Source organism: Bombina bombina, chromosome 7 (assembly GCF_027579735.1).
Source record: "Bombina bombina isolate aBomBom1 chromosome 7, aBomBom1.pri, whole genome shotgun sequence".
Classification (NCBI taxonomy): Eukaryota; Metazoa; Chordata; class Amphibia; order Anura; family Bombinatoridae; genus Bombina; species Bombina bombina.
In genome coordinates this window covers 49,165,178-49,185,505 of record NC_069505.1, presented here as the reverse complement: position 1 = coordinate 49,185,505, position 20,328 = coordinate 49,165,178, and the positions used below count along the sequence as shown (strand labels likewise).

Below are 20,328 nucleotides of genomic sequence, written 5' to 3'. Positions count from 1 at the left end.
AATGTCATGTATGTATACTTTACACTTCAGTATTCTGGGGAATGGTACTTCACTAGAATTACACTGTAAGAAGTACATAAAGCTGTTTAATAACTAGAAATTATGTTTAACGTTTTTGCTGGAATGTAAAATCGTTTTCATTTGCTGAGGTACTGAGTGAGTAAATGTTTGGGCACTATTTTTCCACTTGGCAGTTGCTTAATCTTTTTTCTGACAGTTTCTGTTCTCTCTCACTACTGTGTGTGAGGGGGAGGGGCCGTTTTTTGGCGCTTTTGCTACGCATCAGATATTTCAGTCAGCAACTCGTATTTCCTGCATGATCCGGTTCATCTCTACAGAGCTCAGGGGTCTTCAAAACTTATTTTGAGGGAGGTAATTTCTCTCAGCAGAGCTGTGAGAATTATAGTTGACTGGGATAAAAAACGTTTATTCTGTAATTGTTTCCTGCTTTCAGAATTTGTTATCTTTGCTAATGGGATTAAACCTTTGCTAAAGTTGTGTTGTTTACAAGGATTGAGGCTATAACTGTTTCAATTTATTAATTTTCAACTGTCATAGATCTTCTGTGCTTCTTAAAGGCACAGTACGTTTTTAATATTATTCTAATTGAATTGTATTTCCAAGTTGCAAGTTTATTTGCTAGTGTGTTAAACATGTCTGATTCAGAGGATGATACCTGTGTCATTTGTTGCAATGCCAAAGTGGAGCCCAATAGAAATTTATGTACTAACTGTATTGATGCTACTTTAAATAAAAGTCAATCTGTACAAATTGAACAAATTTCACCAAACAACGAGGGGAGAGTTATGCCGACTAACTCTCCTCACGTGTCAGTACCTGCATCTCCCGCTCAGAGGGAGGTGCGTGATATTGTAGCGCCGAGTACATCTGGGCGGCCATTACAAATCACATTACAGGATATGGCTACTGTTATGACTGAAGTTTTGGCTAAATTACCAGAACTAAGAGGTAAGCGTGATCACTCTGGGGTGAGAACAGAGTGCGCTGATAATATTAGGGCCATGTCAGACACTGCGTCACAGGTGGCAGAACATGAGGACGGAGAAATTCATTCTGTGGGTGACGGTTCTGATCCAAACAGACTGGATTCAGATATTTCAAATTTTAAATTTAAACTGGAAAACCTCCGTGTATTACTAGGGGAGGTGTTAGCGGCTCTGAATGATTGTAACACAGTTGCAATACCAGAGAAAATGTGTAGGTTGGATAAATATTTTGCGGTACCGACGAGTACTGAGGTTTTTCCTATACCTAAGAGACTTACTGAAATTGTTACTAAGGAGTGGGATAGACCCGGTGTGCCGTTCTCACCCCCTCCGATATTTAGAAAAATGTTTCCAATAGACGCCACCACAAGGGACTTATGGCAAACTGTCCCTAAGGTGGAGGGAGCAGTTTCTACTTTAGCTAAGCGTACCACTATCCCGGTGGAGGATAGCTGTGCTTTTTCAGATCCAATGGATAAAAAGTTAGAGGGTTACCTTAAGAAAATGTTTGTTCAACAAGGTTTTATTTTGCAACCCCTTGCATGCATTGCGCCGATCACGGCTGCAGCGGCATTCTGGATTGAGTCTCTGGAAGAGAACATTAGTTCAGTTACTCTGGACGACATTACGGACAGGCTTAGAGTCCTTAAACTAGCTAATTCATTCATTTCGGAGGCCGTAGTACATCTTACTAAACTTACGGCGAAGAATTCAGGATTCGCCATTCAGGCACGCAGGGCGCTGTGGCTAAAATCCTGGTCAGCTGATGTTACTTCTAAGTCTAAATTGCTTAATATACCTTTCAAAGGGCAGACCTTATTCGGGCCCGGGTTGAAAGAGATTATCGCTGACATTACAGGAGGTAAAGGCCATGCCCTGCCTCAGGACAAAGCCAAAGCTAAGGCTAGACAGTCTAATTTTCGTTCCTTTCGTAATTTCAAAGCAGGAGCAGCATCAACTTCCTCTGCACCAAAACAGGAAGGAGCTGTTGCTCGCTACAGGCAAGGCTGGAAACCTAACCAGTCCTGGAACAAGGGCAAGCAGACCAGGAAACCTGCTGCTGCCCCTAAAACAGCATGAATTGAGGGCCCCCGATCCGGGATCAGATCTAGTGGGGGGCAGACTTTCTCTCCTCGCCCAGGCTTGGGCAAGAGATGTCCAGGATCCCTGGGCGCTAGAGATAATATCTCAGGGATACCTTCTGGACTTCAAATACTCTCCTCCAAGAGAGAGATTTCATCTGTCAAGGTTGTCAACAATCCAGACAAAGAAAGAGGCGTTTCTACGCTGTGTACAAGAGCTCTTGTTAATGGGAGTAATCCATCCAGTTCCACGATCGGAACAGGGACAGGGGTTTTACTCAAATCTGTTTGTGGTTCCCAAAAAAGAGGGAACTTTCAGACCAATCCTGGACTTAAAGATCCTAAACAAATTCCTAAGAGTTCCATCGTTCAAGATGGAGACTATTCGGACAATTTTACCTATGATCCAAGAGGGTCAGTACATGACCACTGTAGATTTAAAAGATGCTTACCTTCACATACCGATTCACAAAGATCATTACCGGTACCTAAGGTTTGCCTTCCTAGACAGGCATTACCAGTTTGTGGCTCTTCCATTCGGATTGGCTACAGCTCCAAGAATCTTCACAAAGGTTCTGGGTGCTCTTCTGGCGGTACTGAGACCGCGGGGAATCTCGGTAGCTCCATACCTAGATGACATTCTGATACAAGCTTCAAGCTTTCAAACTGCCAAGTCTCATACAGAGTTAGTGCTGGCATTTCTAAGGTCACATGGATGGAAGGTGAACGAAAAGAAAAGTTCACTCGTTCCACTCACAAGAGTTCCCTTCCTGGGGACTCTTATAGATTCTGTAGAAATGAAGATTTACCTGACAGAGGACAGGCTAACAAGACTTCAAAGTGCTTGCCGCACCCTTCATTCCATTCAACACCCGTCAGTGGCTCAATGCATGGAGGTAATCGGCTTAATGGTAGCGGCAATGGACATAGTACCCTTTGCACGCTTACACCTCAGACCACTGCAACTGTGCATGCTAAGTCAGTGGAATGGGGATTACTCAGACTTATCCCCTTCTCTGAATCTGGATCAAGAGACCAGAAATTCTCTTCTATGGTGGCTTTCTCGGCCACATCTGTCCAGGGGGATGCCATTCAGCAGACCAGACTGGACAATTGTAACAACAGACGCCAGCCTTCTAGGTTGGGGTGCCGTCTGGAATTCTCTGAAGGCTCAGGGACAATGGAGTCAGGAGGAGAGTCTCCTGCCAATAAACATTCTGGAATTGAGAGCAGTTCTCAATGCCCTCCTGGCTTGGCCCCAGTTGACAACTCGGGGGTTCATCAGGTTTCAGTCGGACAACATCACGACTGTAGCTTACATCAACCATCAGGGAGGGACAAGAAGCTCCCTAGCTATGATGGAAGTATCAAAGATAATTCGCTGGGCAGAGTCTCACTCTTGCCACCTGTCAGCAATCCACATCCCGGGAGTGGAGAACTGGGAGGCGGATTTCTTAAGTCGTCAGACTTTTCATCCGGGGGAGTGGGAACTCCATCCGGAGGTCTTTGCCCAAATACTTCGACGTTGGGGCAAACCAGAGATAGATCTCATGGCGTCTCGACAGAACGCCAAGCTTCCTCGTTACGGGTCCAGATCCAGGGATCCAGGAGCAGTCCTGATAGATGCCCTGACAGCACCTTGGGACTTCAGGATGGCTTACGTGTTTCCACCCTTCCCGATGCTTCCTCGATTGATTGCCAGAATCAAACAAGAGAGAGCATCAGTGATTCTAATAGCACCTGCGTGGCCACGCAGGACTTGGTATGCAGACCTGGTGGACATGTCATCCTGTCCACCTTGGTCTCTACCTCTGAAACAGGACCTTCTGATACAGGGTCCCTTCAAACATCAAAATCTAACTTCTCTGAAGCTGAACGCTTGATTTTATCAAGACGTGGGTTTTCTGAGTCAGTTATTGATACCTTAATACAGGCTAGGAAGCCTGTTACCAGAAAGATTTACCATAAGATATGGCGTAAATACCTATATTGGTGTGAATCCAAAGGTTACTCTTGGAGTAAGGTTAGGATTCCTAGGATATTGTCTTTTCTACAAGAAGGTTTAGAAAAGGGTTTGTCTGCTAGTTCATTAAAGGGACAGATCTCAGCTCTGTCCATTCTGTTACACAAACGTCTGTCAGAAGTTCCTGACGTCCAGGCTTTTTGTCAGGCTTTGGCCAGGATTAAGCCTGTGTTTAAAACTGTTGCTCCACCTTGGAGTTTAAACCTTGTTCTTAATGTTTTACAGGGCGTTCCGTTTGAACCCCTTCATTCCATTGATATAAAGTTGTTATCTTGGAAAGTTCTATTTTTAATGGCTATTTCCTCAGCTCGAAGAGTCTCTGAATTATCAGCCTTACATTGTGATTCTCCTTATTTGATTTTTCATTCGGATAAGGTAGTTCTGCGTACTAAACCTGGGTTCTTACCTAAGGTAGTGACTAACAGGAATATCAATCAAGAGATTGTTGTTCCTTCTTTGTGCCCAAATCCTTCTTCGAAGAAGGAACGTCTACTGCACAACCTGGATGTAGTCCGTGCTCTAAAATTTTACTTACAGGCAACTAAGGAATTTCGACAAACGTCTTCTCTGTTTGTCGTTTACTCTGGGCAGAGGAGAGGTCAAAAAGCTTCTGCTACCTCTCTTTCTTTTTGGCTTCGTAGCATAATTCGTTTAGCTTATGAGACTGCTGGACAGCAGCCTCCTGAAAGAATTACAGCTCATTCTACTAGAGCTGTGGCTTCCACTTGGGCCTTCAAGAATGAGGCCTCTGTTGAGCAGATTTGCAAGGCTGCAACTTGGTCTTCACTTCATACTTTTTCCAAATTTGACACTTTTGCTTCATCGGAGGCTATTTTTGGGAGAAAGGTTCTTCAGGCAGTGGTTCCTTCTGTATAAAGAGCCTGCCTATCCCTCCCGTCATCCGTGTACTTTTGCTTTGGTATTGGTATCCCAGAATTAATGATGACCCGTGGACTGATCACACTTAACAGAAGAAAACATATTTTATGCTTACCTGATAAATTCCTTTCTTCTGTAGTGTGATCAGTCCACGGCCCGCCCTGTTTTTAAGGCAGGTAAATATTTTTTAATTTATACTCCAGTCACCACTTCACCCTTGGCTTTTCCTTTCTCGTTGGTCCTTGGTCGAATGACTGGGAGTGACGTAGAGGGGAGGAGCTATATGCAGCTCTGCTGGGTGAATCCTCTTGCACTTCCTGTTGGGGAGGAGTAATATCCCAGAAGTAATGATGACCCGTGGACTGATCACACTACAGAAGAAAGGAATTTATCAGGTAAGCATAAATTATGTTATTTCCACCATTGCCTCTTCTACCTCGTGTAGTGGCCCGCATCAAGCAGGAGCAAGCTTCGGCTATTCCGATTGCTCTGTCGTGGCCGCAAAGGATGTTTGTGGATCTGGTGGGGATGTCATCATCTCCTCTGTGGAGGTTACCTTGTCTCAGGAATCTGCTGGTTCAAGGTCTTTTTCTATATCAAAATCTCGATTTTCTGAGGCTGACTGTGTGGAGATTGAACGTTTAGTCTTAGCCAAGAGAGGATTTTCGGAGAGAGTGATTGACACTCTCGTTCAGGCCAGGAAGCCGGTCATCTACCACAAGGTTTGGAGGACATACTTGTCCTGGTGTGAGGAACGAGCATACCCTTGGCACAAGGTCAGAATATCCAGGATTTTGGCCTTTCTCCAGGACGGTCTGGATAAGGGTCTTGCCGCCAGTTCCCTAAGGGGACAAATCTCGGCTTTATCTGTACTGTTACATAAGAAGCTTGCGGAGCTTCCTGACATTGTCTTTTGTTCAGGCTCTGGTTAGGATCAGACCTGTCTTTAGGAATTAGTCTCCTCCTTGGAGCTTAAACTTAGTTCTTAAGGTTCCGTTTGAGCCTATGCATGTGCTTGACATTAGGATTCTTTCATGGAAAGTCCTATTCCTACTGGCTATTGCATCGGCACGCAGAGTCTCTGAGTTGGCGGCCTTGCACTGTGAGCCTCCTTAGTTTTTCACGCCGATAAGGCTGTTCTTCGCACTGGATTGGGATTCCTTCTTCTTCAAAGGAAAGGTTACTTCATAATCTTGACGTGGTTCGGGCCTTGAAATGTTATCTTCAGGCCACGAAGGAGTTCAGACAGACTTCGTCCTTATTTGTTGTGTATTCAGGGAAGCGCAGAGGGCCTCTGCCACCTCTCTATCCTTTTGGTTGACGAGTATGATCCATCTGAGGAGGCTTGTGTCCAGAGGATTACGGCTCACTCAACAAGAGCTGTGGCCTCTTCTTGGGCCTTTAAGAATGAGGCCTCTATGGAGCAGATTTGTAAGGTGGCCACTTGGTCTTTACATACTTTTGCAAAAGTATGTAATTTGTTGTCTTTGCTTTGGCGGAATCAGCTTTTGGAGGAAGGTTTCTGCAGGCTGTGGTACCCTCAGTTTAGGGTCTCCCTCCTTTTGCCCTCCCGTTTTTTTTTTTTTCATAGTGTCCTCTAGTCCTCTAGCGCTTGGGTATTTGTTCCCACAAGTAATGAATGAAACAGTGGACTCTCCTCCCATTAAGATGGAAAACATAAATTATGCTTACCTGATGATTTTATTTCCATCTGTGGGAGGAGAGTCCACTGCCCCTGCCCATTTCTCTGGTGGGCGGACCTAAATTTTATTTTAGTCTTCTGGCACCATTTATACCCTGATATTTCTCTTACTGTTCTTTGTTCCCTTAGCAGAATGACTGTGGGATGTGGGGGGGACGTATTTAAGCCTTTGGCTGGGGTGTCTTTACCTCCTCCTGGTGGCCAGGTTCTTATTTCCCACAAGTAATGAATGAAGCAGTGGACTCTCCTCCCACAGATGGAAATGAAATTATCAGGTAAGCATAATACATGGACATTGGGGATTTAAAAATGTCCCTTCCTCATATTAAAACCTTCCCTGGTACATAGCTGGAGCAGGTGATAACCCTTACCATGGGAATTACCTACACCTTATTCAAAATTTCTGACTTGTCCTATACTTAAAAGGTTAGGAGTTTTAGAAATAAAAACAATATACACATATCCTTCACAAGTGATAGCTAGCTGCTGATTGGTGCTTGCACACATTTGTCTCTTGTGATTGGCTAACTAGATATGTTCCTCTAGCTGCCAGTAGTGCAATGCCTTTCCTTCAGCAAAGGTTAAGAGAATGAAGCAAATTTGATAATAGAAGTACATTTAAAAGTTATTTAAAAGTGTATGTATATGTACTACCTAAATCATGAACGAAATCTTTGGGGTTGTGTGTCCCTTTAAAGTATTCAGCGGGTCAGGGTATCACTCTCCTGTGGATCCCTTGCATACTAGGGAGACAAATTGCTGCTTTTATTGGGGAGGTGCTTTACAACCAGTTAAAAACCTTATAACAATCAAGGGATTTCCTTCCTAAGATAGGGAGAATCCCCGGCTTCATTCCTTACTGATGGGAAATACTACACCTGGCCACCAGGAGGAGGCAAAGACACCCCAGCTAAAGGCTTAAATATCCCTCCCACTTCCTCATTACCCCAGTCATTCTTTGCCTTTCGTCATGTTAGGAGGTGTCAGAAGAGAAGATTTAGAGATTCCTGAAAAAGGGTATCTGCCCTTCGGGTTAGGACTTCAGTTTTAAGTAGTCATGCCAACCTCTCAGTAAGAGTATTGATGAAAGTTAGAGTCTGGAGATGCAAGGAAAGTTTTTCTGCAAAACTATCCAGACTACTGCTTACAGCTACTAAGCAATCAGTGTTGACAAGTTTCACTGCCTGCTTTTTCTCACTCAAGTCCATGTCAGGAGCTCTGCTATAAGACTGTCACACTTGAGAGGCGGTGTTCTGTTCCACAGCATGGATCCTGGAGGTAAGATTGTTTAAATTTCTTTTTTAAGACACGGATCATCTTAATTACTAATGGGATATTCACCTCCTGATCAGCAGGAGGAGGCAAAGAGCACCACAGCAGAGCTGTTAAATAGCTCCTCCCTTCCCTCCCACTCCAGTCATTCTCTTTGCCAACGTTAGTGATAAGAAGAGGTAAAGTGAGGTGTTAGATTAGATTCTTCAATCAAGAGTTTGTTACTTTTAAAGTAGTGTCAGAGAGTGCTGCTTTGTTCAAGGGTGTAGCCGTAGTCCATATCATTCTCTACAGTAGAGCTTTTGGTGGCTTTAAAGCAATGGGAACTTGTGGGACATAATTCTCACTGCGCCTCCCATACATTTATGCTGCCCTAACCCTGAAAAATCTGAGGGATATTGCTCAGTATTTTCTCCTCTTTCACAGGTCCATGTGAGGAATAGGACCTCGCAAACCAGGAGGCTGCCTTTGCTGTCGGGCAGGATGAGGTAAGTGCTGACTTTTATTTCTGGGGACATGAAGAAGAAACTCAGAAGAAGTTGGGCACTTACTCTCTATGGGATTGATAAAGAAACCTTTAATGGATGGGCACTTTATTTTTATTTTGCCTAAACTCTCCATGATACCTAGGATATTATGTGACAGCGCAGGCACTGGGCTCACAGGGCATGACGATGGTGGTAGTACCATCTCCCGGCGGTTACTTAAAGAACCATGCTGACCGGGGGATGACTGTTCTAATATCCCCAAGGCGGGTTTATTTTTACTATAGGAATTAGTCTCTGAGGCTCTTTATCTAATCTCCCGGTGGTTACATAAGAAACATGCCGGCCGGGAGATTGCTGTACTGACATCGCCCTGGGTGGGTGTATTATCTGGCCATTATACTAATTAGTCTCTGAGGCGCTGTATTTAATCTCCCGGCGGTTTCATAAGAAGCATTGCTGACCAGGAGATTACTGTGCTGCTATTGCCCTAGGCAGTTGTAATTTACATTTATTTGACTATTGTCATATTTGGTCTCTGGGGCACTTATCTCCCGGCGGTTTGATAAGAAAGGTGCAAACTGGGAGATGAGTTTGTCAAGTTTATTTGGTCTGTCTCGGAATTTACATAGTGCCCCATAAACAATATTGCGACCGGGAGAAGTTTGTTTTTTGTTACCCCCCACAGTGGGGGGGGGGCAGTATTGACTTGCCACGCCTTTTTTCCCCCTTCTCTTCCACAGCAGTTGCTGGTCCTATACGCAGACTCATACTGTATGCATAATGAGACCGGAGACTGTCTTTCCCTGTTGCGGATCATGAATGTGCTGCTCAGAGGGAGATGTTTTTTTTTTTCAGATAGGCACCTCAGCCTTTTTTTACTGCTGAGGGGGTTTTGATAACTTACACAGCCTATTTAAGCTCTTCTGCCATATTTACAAAAATAAAAGAATAAAAAATGTTACTCTTTTTAAAATTTAAAGTGACAGTACAGTTTTTGTATAGGTACAGTTATTCACTGATTAAAGGATTTTTTTTGAGAGCTCTTGGTTTCTCTGGTCAAAGTGTGGACAAAGAGGCTATGCAGAGAGTGTTTATGTTACACAACCTTTAACCACCAACTCTTTGGCTATTCCTTATGTATGTGAGAAATGTATTCCTTAGGAATAGTGTTTTGTAATTACTTTTACATTTTAAAGAGACAGTCACATGCAGTTCCCTGCAATTCCCATCTGGAATTGCTGCACAAGACATTGCTGCTTTTATGTCATGGCGATGTCTATAAACAGTTATTTCTTTCATGTAATTAGCAAGAGTCCATGAGCTAGTGACGTATGGGATATACATTCCTACCAGGAGGGGCAAAGTTTCCCAAACCTCAAAATGCCTATAAATACACCCCTCACCACACCCACAATTCAGTTTTACAAACTTTGCCTCCGATGGAGGTGGTGAAGTAAGTTTGTGCTAGATTCTACGTTGATATGCGCTCCGCAGCAAGTTGGAGCCCGGTTTTCCTCTCAGCGTGCAGTGAATGTCAGAGGGATGTGAGGAGAGTATTGCCTATTTGAATGCAGTGATCTCCTTCTACGGGGTCTATTTCATAGGTTCTCTGTTATCGGTCGTAGAGATTCATCTCTTACCTCCCTTTTCAGATCGACGATATACTCTTATATATACCATTACCTCTGCTGATTCTCGTTTCAGTACTGGTTTGACTTTCTACAAACATGTAGATGAGTGTCCTGGGGTAAGTAAATCTTATTTTCTGTGACACTCTAAGCTATGGTTGGGCACTTTGTTTATAAAGTTCTAAATATATGTATTCAAACATTTATTTGCCTTGACTCAGAATGTTCAACATTCCTTATTTTCAGGCAGTCAGTTTCATATTTGGGATAATGCATTTGAATTAATCATTTTTTCTTACCTTCAATTTGACTCTTTTTCCCTGTGGGCTGTTAGGCTCGCGGGGGCTGAAAATGCTTCATTTTATTGCGTCATTCTTGGCGCTGACTTTTTTGGCGCAAAAAATCTTTTCCGTTTCCGGCGTCATACGTGTCGCCGGAAGTTGCGTCATTTTTAGACGTTATTTTGCGCCAAAAGTGTCGGCGTTCCGGATGTGGCGTAATTTTTGGCGCCAAAAGCATTTAGGCGCCAAATAATGTGGGCGTCTTATTTGGCGCTAAAAAAATATGGGCGTCGCTTTTGTCTCCACATTATTTAAGTCTCATTTTTCATTGCTTCTGGTTGCTAGAAGCTTGTTCTTTGGCATTTTTTCCCATTCCTGAAACTGTCATTTAAGGAATTTGATCAATTTTGCTTTATATGTTGTTTTTTCTCTTACATATTGCAAGATGTCTCACGTTGCATCTGAGTCAGAAGATACTACAGGAAAATCGCTGTCTAGTGCTGGATCTACCAAAGCTAAGTGTATCTGCTGTAAACTTTTGGTAGCTATTCCTCCGGCTGTTGTTTGTATTAATTGTCATGACAAACTTGTTAATGCAGATAATATTTCCTTTAGTAAAGTACCATTGTCTGTTGCAGTTCCTTCAACATCTAAGGTGCAGAATGTTCCTGATAACATAAGAGATTTTGTTTCTGAATCCATAAAGAAGGCTATGTCTGTTATTTCTCCTCCTAGTAAACGTAAAAAATCTTTTAAAACTTCTCTCCCTACAGATGAATTTTTAAATTAACATCATCATTCTGATTCTGATGACTCTTCTGGTTCAGAGGATTCTGTCTCAGAGATTGATGCTGATAAATCTTCATATTTATTTAAAATGGAATGTATTCGTTCTTTACTTAAAGAAGTACTAATTGCTTTAGAAACAGAGGATTCTGGTCCTCTTGATACTAATTCTAAACGTTTGGATAAGGTATTTAAATCTCCTGTGGTTATTCCAGAAGTTTTTCCTGTTCCTAATGCTATTTCTGCAGTAATTTCCAAAGAATGGGATAAATTGGGTAATTCATTTACTCCTTCTAAACGTTTTAAGCAATTATATCCTGTGCCGTCTGACAGATTAGAATTTTGGGACAAAATCCCTAAAGTTGATGGGGCTATTTCTACCCTTGCTAAACGTACTACTATTCCTACGTCAGATGGTACTTCGTTTAAGGATCCTTTAGATAGGAAAATTGAATCCTTTCTAAGAAAAGCTTATCTATGTTCAGGTAATCTTCTTAGACCTGCTATATCTTTGGCTGATGTTGCTGCAGCTTCAACTTTTTGGTTGGAAACTTTAGCGCAACAAGTAACAGATCATGATTCTCATGATATTATTCTTCTTCAGCATGCTAATAATTTTATCTGTGATGCCATTTTTGATATTATCAGAGTTGATGTCAGGTTTATGTCTCTAGCTATTTTAGCTAGAAGAGCTTTATGGCTTAAGACTTGGAATGCTGATATGGCTTCTAAATCAACTCTACTTTCCATTTCTTTCCAGGGTAACAAATTATTTGGTTCTCAGTTGGATTCTATTATCTCAACTGTTACTGGTGGGAAAGGAATTTTTTTACCACAGGATAAAAAATCTAAAGGTAAAAACAGGGCTAATAATCGTTTTCGTTCCTTTCGTTTCAACAAAGAACAAAAGCCTAATCCTTCATCCTCAGGAGCAGTTTCAGTTTGGAAACCATCTCCAGTCTGGAATAAATCCAAGCCTGCTAGAAAGGCAAAGCCTGCTTCTAAGTCCTCATGAAGGTGCGGCCCTCATTCCAGCTCAGCTGGTAGGGGGCAGGTTACGTTTTTTCAAGGAAATTTGGATCAATTCTGTTCACAATCTTTGGATTCAGAACATTGTTTCAGAAGGGTACAGAATTGGTTTCAAGATGAGACCTCCTGCAAAGAGATTTTTTCTTTACCGTGTCCCAGTAAATCCAGTGAAACCTCAAGCATTTCTGAATTGTGTTTCAGATCTAGAGTTGGCTGGAGTAATTATGCCAGTTCCAGTTCCGGAACAGGGGATGGGGTTTTATTCAAATCTCTTCATTGTACCAAAGAAGGAGAATTCCTTCAGACCAGTTCTGGATCTAAAAATATTGAATCGTTATGTAAGGATACCAACGTTCAAGATGGTAACTGTAAGGACTATCTTGCCTTTTGTTCAGCAAGGGCATTATATGTCCACAATAGATTTACAGGATGCATATCTGCATATTCCGATTCATCCAGATCATTATCAGTTCCTGAGATTCTCTTTTCTGGACAAGCATTACCAGTTTGTGGCTCTGCCGTTTGGCCTAGCTACAGCTCCAAGAATTTTTACAAAGGTTCTCGGTGCCCTTCTGTCTGTAATCAGAGAACAGGGTATTGTGGTATTTCCTTATTTGGACGATATCTTGGTACTTGCTCAGTCTTTACATTTAGCAGAATCTCATACGAATCGACTTGTGTTGTTTCTTCAAGATCATGGTTGGAGGATCAATTTACCAAAAAGTTCATTGATTCCTCAGACAAGGGTAACCTTTCTGGGTTTCCAGATAGATTCAGTGTCCATGACTCTGTCTTTAACAGACAAGAGACGTCTAAAATTGATTTCAGCTTGTCGAAACCTTCAGTCACAATCATGCCCTTCGGTAGCCTTATGCATGGAAATTCTAGGTCTTATGACTGCTGCATCGGACGCGATCCCCTTTGCTCGTTTTCACATGCGACCTCTTCAGCTCTGTATGCTGAATCAATGGTGCAAGGATTACACAAAGATATCTCAATTAATATCTTTAAAACCGATTGTTCGACACTCTCTAACGTGGTGGACAGATCACCATCGTTTAATTCAGGGGGCTTCTTTTGTGCTTCCGACCTGGACTGTAATTTCAACAGATGCAAGTCTCACAGGTTGGGGAGCTGTGTGGGGATCTCTGACGGCACAAGGAGTTTGGGAATCTCAGGAGGTGAGATTACGATCAATATTTTGGAACTCCGTGCAATTTTCAGAGCTCTTCAGTTTTGGCCTCTTCTGAAGAGAGAATCGTTCATTTGTTTTCAGACAGACAATGTCACAACTGTGGCATACATCAATCATCAAGGAGGGACTCACAGTCCTCTGGCTATGAAAGAAGTATCTCGAATTTTGGTTTGGGCGGAATCCAGCTCCTGTCTAATTTCTGCGGTTCATATCCCAGGTGTAGACAATTGGGAAGCGGATTATCTCAGTCGCCAAACGTTGCATCCGGGCGAATGGTCTCTTCACCCAGAGGTATTTCTTCAGATTGTTCAAATGTGGGAACTTCCAGAAATAGATCTGATGGCGTCTCATATAAACAAGAAACTTCCCAGATATCTGTCCAGATCCCGGGATCCTCAGGCGGAGGCAGTGGATGCATTATCACTTCCTTGGAAGTATCATCCTGCCTATATCTTTCCGCCTCTAGTTCTTCTTCCAAGAGTAATCTCCAAGATTCTGAGGGAATGCTCGTTTGTTCTGCTGGTAGCTCCGGCATGGCCTCACAGGTTTTGGTATGCGGATCTTGTCCGGATGGCCTCTTGCCAACCGTGGACTCTTCCGTTAAGACCAGACCTTCTGTCACAAGGTCCTTTTTTCCATCAGGATCTGAAATCCTTAAATTTAAAGGTATGGAGATTGAACGCTTGATTCTTGGTCAAAGAGGTTTCTCTGACTCTGTGATTAATACTATGTTACAGGCTCGTAAATCTGTATCTAGAGAGATATATTATAGAGTCTGGAAGACTTATATTTCTTGGTGTCTTTCTCATCATTTTTCTTGGCATTCTTTTAGAATACCGAGAATTTTACAGTTTCTTCAGGATGGTTTAGATAAGGGTTTGTCTGCAAGTTCCTTGAAGGGACAAATCTCTGCTCTTTCTGTTCTTTTTCACAGATAGATTGCTATTCTTCCTGATATTCATTGTTTTGTACAAGCTTTGGTTCGTATAAAACCTGTCATTAAGTCAATTTCTCCTCCTTGGAGTTTGAATTTGGTTCTGGGAGCTCTTCAAGCTCCTCCCTTTGAACCTATGCATTCATTGGACATTAAATTACTTTCTTGGAAAGTTTTGTTCCTTTTGGCCATCTCTTCTGCCAGAAGAGTTTCTGAATTATCTGCTCTTTCTTGTGAGTCTCCTTTTCTGATTTTTCATCAGGATAAGGCGGTGTTGCGAACTTCTTTTGAATTTTTACCTAAAGTTGTGAATTCCAACAACATTAGTAGAGAAATTGTGGTTCCTTCATTATGTCCTAATCCTAAGAATTCTAAGGAGAAATCATTGCATTCTTTGGATGTTGTTAGAGCTTTGAAATATTATGTTGAAGCTACTAAGTCTTTCCGAAAGACTTCTAGTCTATTTGTTATCTTTTCCGGTTCTAGAAAAGGCCAGAAAGCTTCTGCCATTTCTTTGGCATCTTGGTTGAAATCTTTAATTCATCTTGCCTATGTTGAGTCGGGTAAAACTCCGCCTCAGAGGATTACAGCTCATTCTACCAGGTCAGTTTCTACTTCCTGGGCGTTTAGGAATGAAGCTTCGGTTGATCAGATTTGCAAAGCAGCAACTTGGTCCTCTTTGCATACTTTTACTAAATTCTACCATTTTGATGTATTTTCTTCTTCTGAAGCAGTTTTTGGTAGAAAAGTACTTCAGGCAGCGGTTTCAGTCTGAATCTTCTGCTTATGTTTTTCATTAAACTTTATTTTGGGTGTGGATTTTTTTCAGCAGGAATTGGCTGTCTTTATTTTATCCCTCCCTCTCTAGTGACTCTTGTGTGGAAAGATCCACATCTTGGGTAATCATTATCCCATACGTCACTAGCTCATGGACTCTTGCTAATTACATGAAAGAAAACATAATTTATGTAAGAACTTACCTGATAAATTCATTTCTTTCATATTAGCAAGAGTCCATGAGGCCCGCCCTTTTTTTGTGGTGGTTATGATTTTTGTATAAAGCACAATTATTCCAAATCCTTATTTTATATGCTTTCGCACTTTTTTATCACCCCACTTCTTGGCTATTCGTTAAACTGAATTGTGGGTGTGGTGAGGGGTGTATTTATAGGCATTTTGAGGTTTGGGAAACTTTGCCCCTCCTGGTAGGAATGTATATCCCATACGTCACTAGCTCATGGACTCTTGCTAATATGAAAGAAATGAATTTATCAGGTAAGTTCTTACATAAATTATGTTATTGGCATGCTAATTTAGCTTTCTTCTGCATACAGAAATAAGAAGTTACTTTTAAAATTTAACGTTTTTTATGTGTCAATTTTTAATAAAGAATCTCACTCTTTTCTGACATTACTCCTTCAAAGGCGTTTGCTGTTTAGGAGTCTGTAGAAGCTCACATGCAGTGCCCTGCGCTTCCTCTTACACTCCACCAAGAGTTGATCTGCATTTCATGCATTATATGTTTTTACCACATGGTAGAACATTTCTAGAGGAATTATTTTCAATCATTTAGGGTGATTGAGTCAATAGTGGCTATTACGAATGGTGTAATCTATTCTAGTGCGTCCAGTAAGTTATAAGGAATGGAAGAAACCGCATTCCCTATATTTAATATGATGTTTCCCATAGCCGACTCAGGATGGAGTCGTTTCCAGCTTAACTAAGAGAACTACTATACCCTTAAAGGAGAGTTGGGTTTTTCAAAGGTCCTGTGGACAAAAGATTAGAAAAGGGATGTACACCAGGGTTTCCAAGGCAACCAGCTGTGTATTTTGCTGCAGTCACTAGTGAGACGATATATTGGTTTGATGCGTTGTTTGATGCTACTAAGTCAGAAACTCCCCTGGATAAACGCCAGGAGAGGATAAGCTTTCAAATTGGCTAATTCCTTTGTTTCAAATTCTTTCCTTCAAGTTATCAGTCTGGGAGCATAGAAGCTCACAGAGTCTTATGGTTAGAACCTTGTTCTACGGATGTATGCTCTAAGTCTAAGCTTTTAGCGATTCCTTACAAGGGGAGGACCTTGTTGGGACCTGGCTTGACGGAAAGGATCTCTTTTGAAATTTAAAGAATTTAAAAAAAAAAAAAAAATCCAAATAGCCTGCTGTTGAATCAAAGACAGCATGAAGGACATGCCCCAATCCGGGATCGGATCTTGTAGGGGGCAGTTTTTTCGTCTTCGCTCAGGCTTGGGTTCGAGATGTTCAGAATCCCTGGGTAATAGGAAATAGTGTCCCAGGGATTCAAATTAGAGTTCAAGAGTTCCTCCCAGAGGCAGGTTTCTGTTTTCGAGATTATCTGCAGATGAGACAATGGAGAAGGCGTTCTTACACTGCGTAGGAGACCTCTCAGTCCTGGGAGTAATTGTTCCAGTTCCATTACAGGTACAGGGTCTGGGGTTTTTATCCCAATCGGTTTGTGGTTCCCAAAAAAGAGGGAACCTTCAGATCACTTTTTAGATCTCAAGAGTCTAAACAAATTTCTTAGTGTAGCGTCCTTTAAGATGGAGACTATTCGTTCGTTTCTTTCTTTGATCCAAGGGGGTCAATTTATGAATCGTCTCAAGTTCTAAAGTTTGCCTTCTGGACAAACGCGTCCAGTTTGTGGCTCTTCCTTTCGGTCTTTCCACAGTTCTCAGAGTTTTCACAAAGGTTCTTGGATTGCTGTTGGCGGTGCTTCAATTACGGGGCATTGCAGTTGCGCGCTATCTGGACAACATTCTAGTCCAGGCGTCATCCTTACGGCAAGCAGGATTTCACTCGGACATGGTGTTATCCTTCCCGTGATCTCACGGGTGGAATGTAAATTTGGAAAAGAGTTCCTTAGTCGTAAGCACAAGGGCATCTTTCTTGAGAACCTTAATAGATTTCATATCAATGACGCATTTTTCTGATAGAATGTCAAGAAACCAGGGATTATCGATACTTGTCTAGTCATTCAGTCCACTCCTCGGCCTTCAGTGGCTCAGTGCATGGAGGTAATCTGGCTGATGGTGGCGGGAATGGTCATCATCCCGTTTGCTCGGTTTCATCTCAGACCTCTGCAGTTAAGCATACTCAGGCAATGGATCAGAGACTATACAGATTTTGTCTCCTCGAATACTACTGGAGCAGGAGACAAGGGATTCTCTTCAGTGGTGGTTGTCTGGTTCATCTCTCCCAGGGAACCTGCTTTCGCAGACCATCTTGGGTGATTGTGACAACAGATGTCAACCTTCTAGGGTGGGGAGCAGTTTGGGGCTTCCTAAGGACTCAGAGGGTTTGGACTCAGCCAGAGTCTGTTTTCTCCTATAAACATTTTGGAGCTGAGAGTTAGCCTCGTTCCGGTTTATCAGGTTCCAGTCAAACAAAATAATGTTGGTAGATTCCTTCAATCAGGAAGGAACGAGAGATGTTCCTTGGCGATGTCAGAGGTTTCCGAAATAATTTAGTGGACGGAGGCTCATTCTTGCTGCCTGTCGGCGATCTACATCCCAGGGGTGGATATCTGGGAGACGGTTTTCCTGAACAGACGGACCTTTCATCCGAGGGAGTGGGAACTCCATCCGGAAATGTCCTTCCTTTGCGGAAGGACTTTCTAATTCAAGGGCCCCTCCTTCATCCAAATCTGTTTTATCTGAAACTGACTGTTTGGAGATTTAACGTTTATTATCCAAGCAGGTTTTTTCTGACTCGATCATTGAGACCATGATTCAGGTTCGTTAGCCTGTCACTAGATAAATTTATCATAAGATATGGCGTAAATATCTCTTGGTGTGAATCCACGGGCTACTCATGGAGTAGAGTTAGGATTCCTAGAATTTTATCTTTTCTCCGAGAGGGTTTGGAGAAAGGGTTTATCGTCAAGTTCCCTAAAGGATCAAATCTCTGTCTTTTTCTATTTTGTTACACAAAAGTCTGGCAGTTGTCCCAGATGTACACTCATTTTGTCAGGCCTTGGTCAGGATCAGGCCTGTGTTCGAACCAGTTACTCCTTTTTGGAGTCTGAATTTAGTTCTCTGAATTCTTCAAGGTGCCTCTGCATTCCTTGGATATTAAGTTTTTATCTTGGAAAGTTTTATTTCTTGTTATTCTTCTGCTCGGAGAGTGTCATAGCTCTCGGCATTACAGTATGAGTCTCCTTATCTTATTTCCATTCAGATAAGGTAGTTTTACGTACTAACTTTGGTTTTCTTCCTAAGGTTGTTTCTGACCGGAACATTAATCAGTAGATTGTTGTTCCTTCTTTGTGTCCTAATCCTTCTTCTAAGAAGGAAAGACTTTTGCACAATTTGAACGTGGTCCGTACCTTGGAGTTTTTCCTGCAAGTGACTAAGTACTTTCGTCAGTCTTCTTTGTTTCTTTGTTTGTTTGTGGTTTTCTCAGGAAAACGCAAGGGACAGAAAGTTACGGCTACATCTTTCTTTTTGTCTGTTTGGGGTGCCAGGAAGGCAGAGGGGTTGTGGACTCAGGAGGAGCCCTCCCTCCTGATCAATATTTTGAAACTACAGGCAATTTTCAAGGCCTTGAAAGCTTGGTCACTTCTCCAATCGGACAATATAACCTAGATGGCTTACATCAACCATCAGGGGGGAACGAGAAGTTCCTTGGCGATGAAGGAAGTATCTCAGATTTTGGAGTGGGCGGAAGCCCACATCTGTTCGCTATCAGCAATCCTCATTCCGGGTGTGGACAACTGGGAGGCGGTTTTTCTCAGCAGGCAATCTTTCTATCCAGGGGAATGGTCTCCATCCTGAGGTGTTTGCAGAGATATGCAGCAAGTGGGGGACGCCGGAAATAGAAGTTTTGCAGGCTGTGGTGTCCTCAGAATAGGGTCCTCATCTTCCTTTTTGTTCCATCGGCAGAATGACTGGGGTAATGAGGAAGTGGGAGGGATATTTAAGCCTTTGGCCAGGTGTTGTAGTTCCCAACAGTAAGGAATGAAGCCGTGGACTCTCCCTATCCGGAAGTTAAGGAATTTATCTGGTAAACATAGATTATGTTTTTGACCGTTTAAATTTTTGTTTGTTTGTTTTTTGTATTTTCTTTTATTTTTTTGCAGTGCTTTAACCTGTCTTTTCATCAGCTGCTTTTACTGTACCACTCTTTATCTCCACAAACGTGCTCACTTGTTTCCTGCAGATACTATGCATGTTACGATTCCCAGGACAGGCAAGGGTTGCTGAACGTTTACCACGAGGAAGCTCGCTGCTCACTCAGCATTCCCGCTAACGTGGCACAGGGCCCCAACAGGTTAGTGACATCTTTTTCTCTTTCTGACGTGCAATCAGTCCTTGGGGCCACAGTGTGACATGTTTCTCTACACAGGGGCAGTTTGGGAGAGTACACAAAGGACAGCCGAAATCTTAAGAAAGTGCGAGACCAAAGTAAGTGATTTTTGTAGAGCTTTATGAAACCTTAATCTTTTTATTAGTGCTAACAAAAACATCATTATAGGTTAGTCTTTTTAAAGCACCTTTTTCTCCTCCCCTGCAGCGCTCAGATTCAAACTACTTAAACACAAATGTCTGAATGTTGTTGGTTTCCTAAATGAGCTTCCAAAGACGCAACATGACCTGAACTCGTTTGTGGTGGATGTCACGGCTCAGACGGTGAATAGCTCTATCTCTCTCTATCTCTTTCTCTATCTCTTTCTTTCTCTCTCTCTTTCTTTCTTTCTTTCTTTCTTTCTTTCTTTCTTTATTTCTTTCTCTCTCTCTCTCTCTCTCTCTCTCTCTCTCTTTGTCTCTCTTTGTCTCTCTTTGTCTCTCTTTGTCTCTCTTTGTCTCTCTCTCTTTCTCTATCTTTCTCTCTCTCTCTTTCTCTATCTTTCTCTCTCTCTCTTTCTCTATCTTTCTCTCTCTCTCTTTCTCTATCTTTCTCTCTCTCTCTTTCTCTATCTTTCTCTCTCTCTCTTTCTCTATCTTTCTCTATCTTTCTCTCTCTCTCTCTCTCTCTCTCTCTCTCTCTATCTTTCTCTCTCT

General features: G+C 42.3%; 1 protein-coding gene across 2 annotated transcripts in view; it reads left to right on the top strand.

Moving 5' to 3' along the window:
* Window positions 1-20,328, top strand: part of LOC128665857 (nuclear RNA export factor 1) — a 134,763-nt gene that overhangs the window by 66,232 nt on the left and 48,203 nt on the right. For both annotated transcript variants that reach the window (XM_053720091.1, XM_053720090.1), the window contains exons 14-16: window positions 19,487-19,597; window positions 19,673-19,731; window positions 19,841-19,956. In XM_053720091.1, coding sequence (XP_053576066.1) covers window positions 19,487-19,597; window positions 19,673-19,731; window positions 19,841-19,956 — 286 coding nt within the window. The remainder of the gene's footprint in view (window positions 1-19,486; window positions 19,598-19,672; window positions 19,732-19,840; window positions 19,957-20,328) is intronic.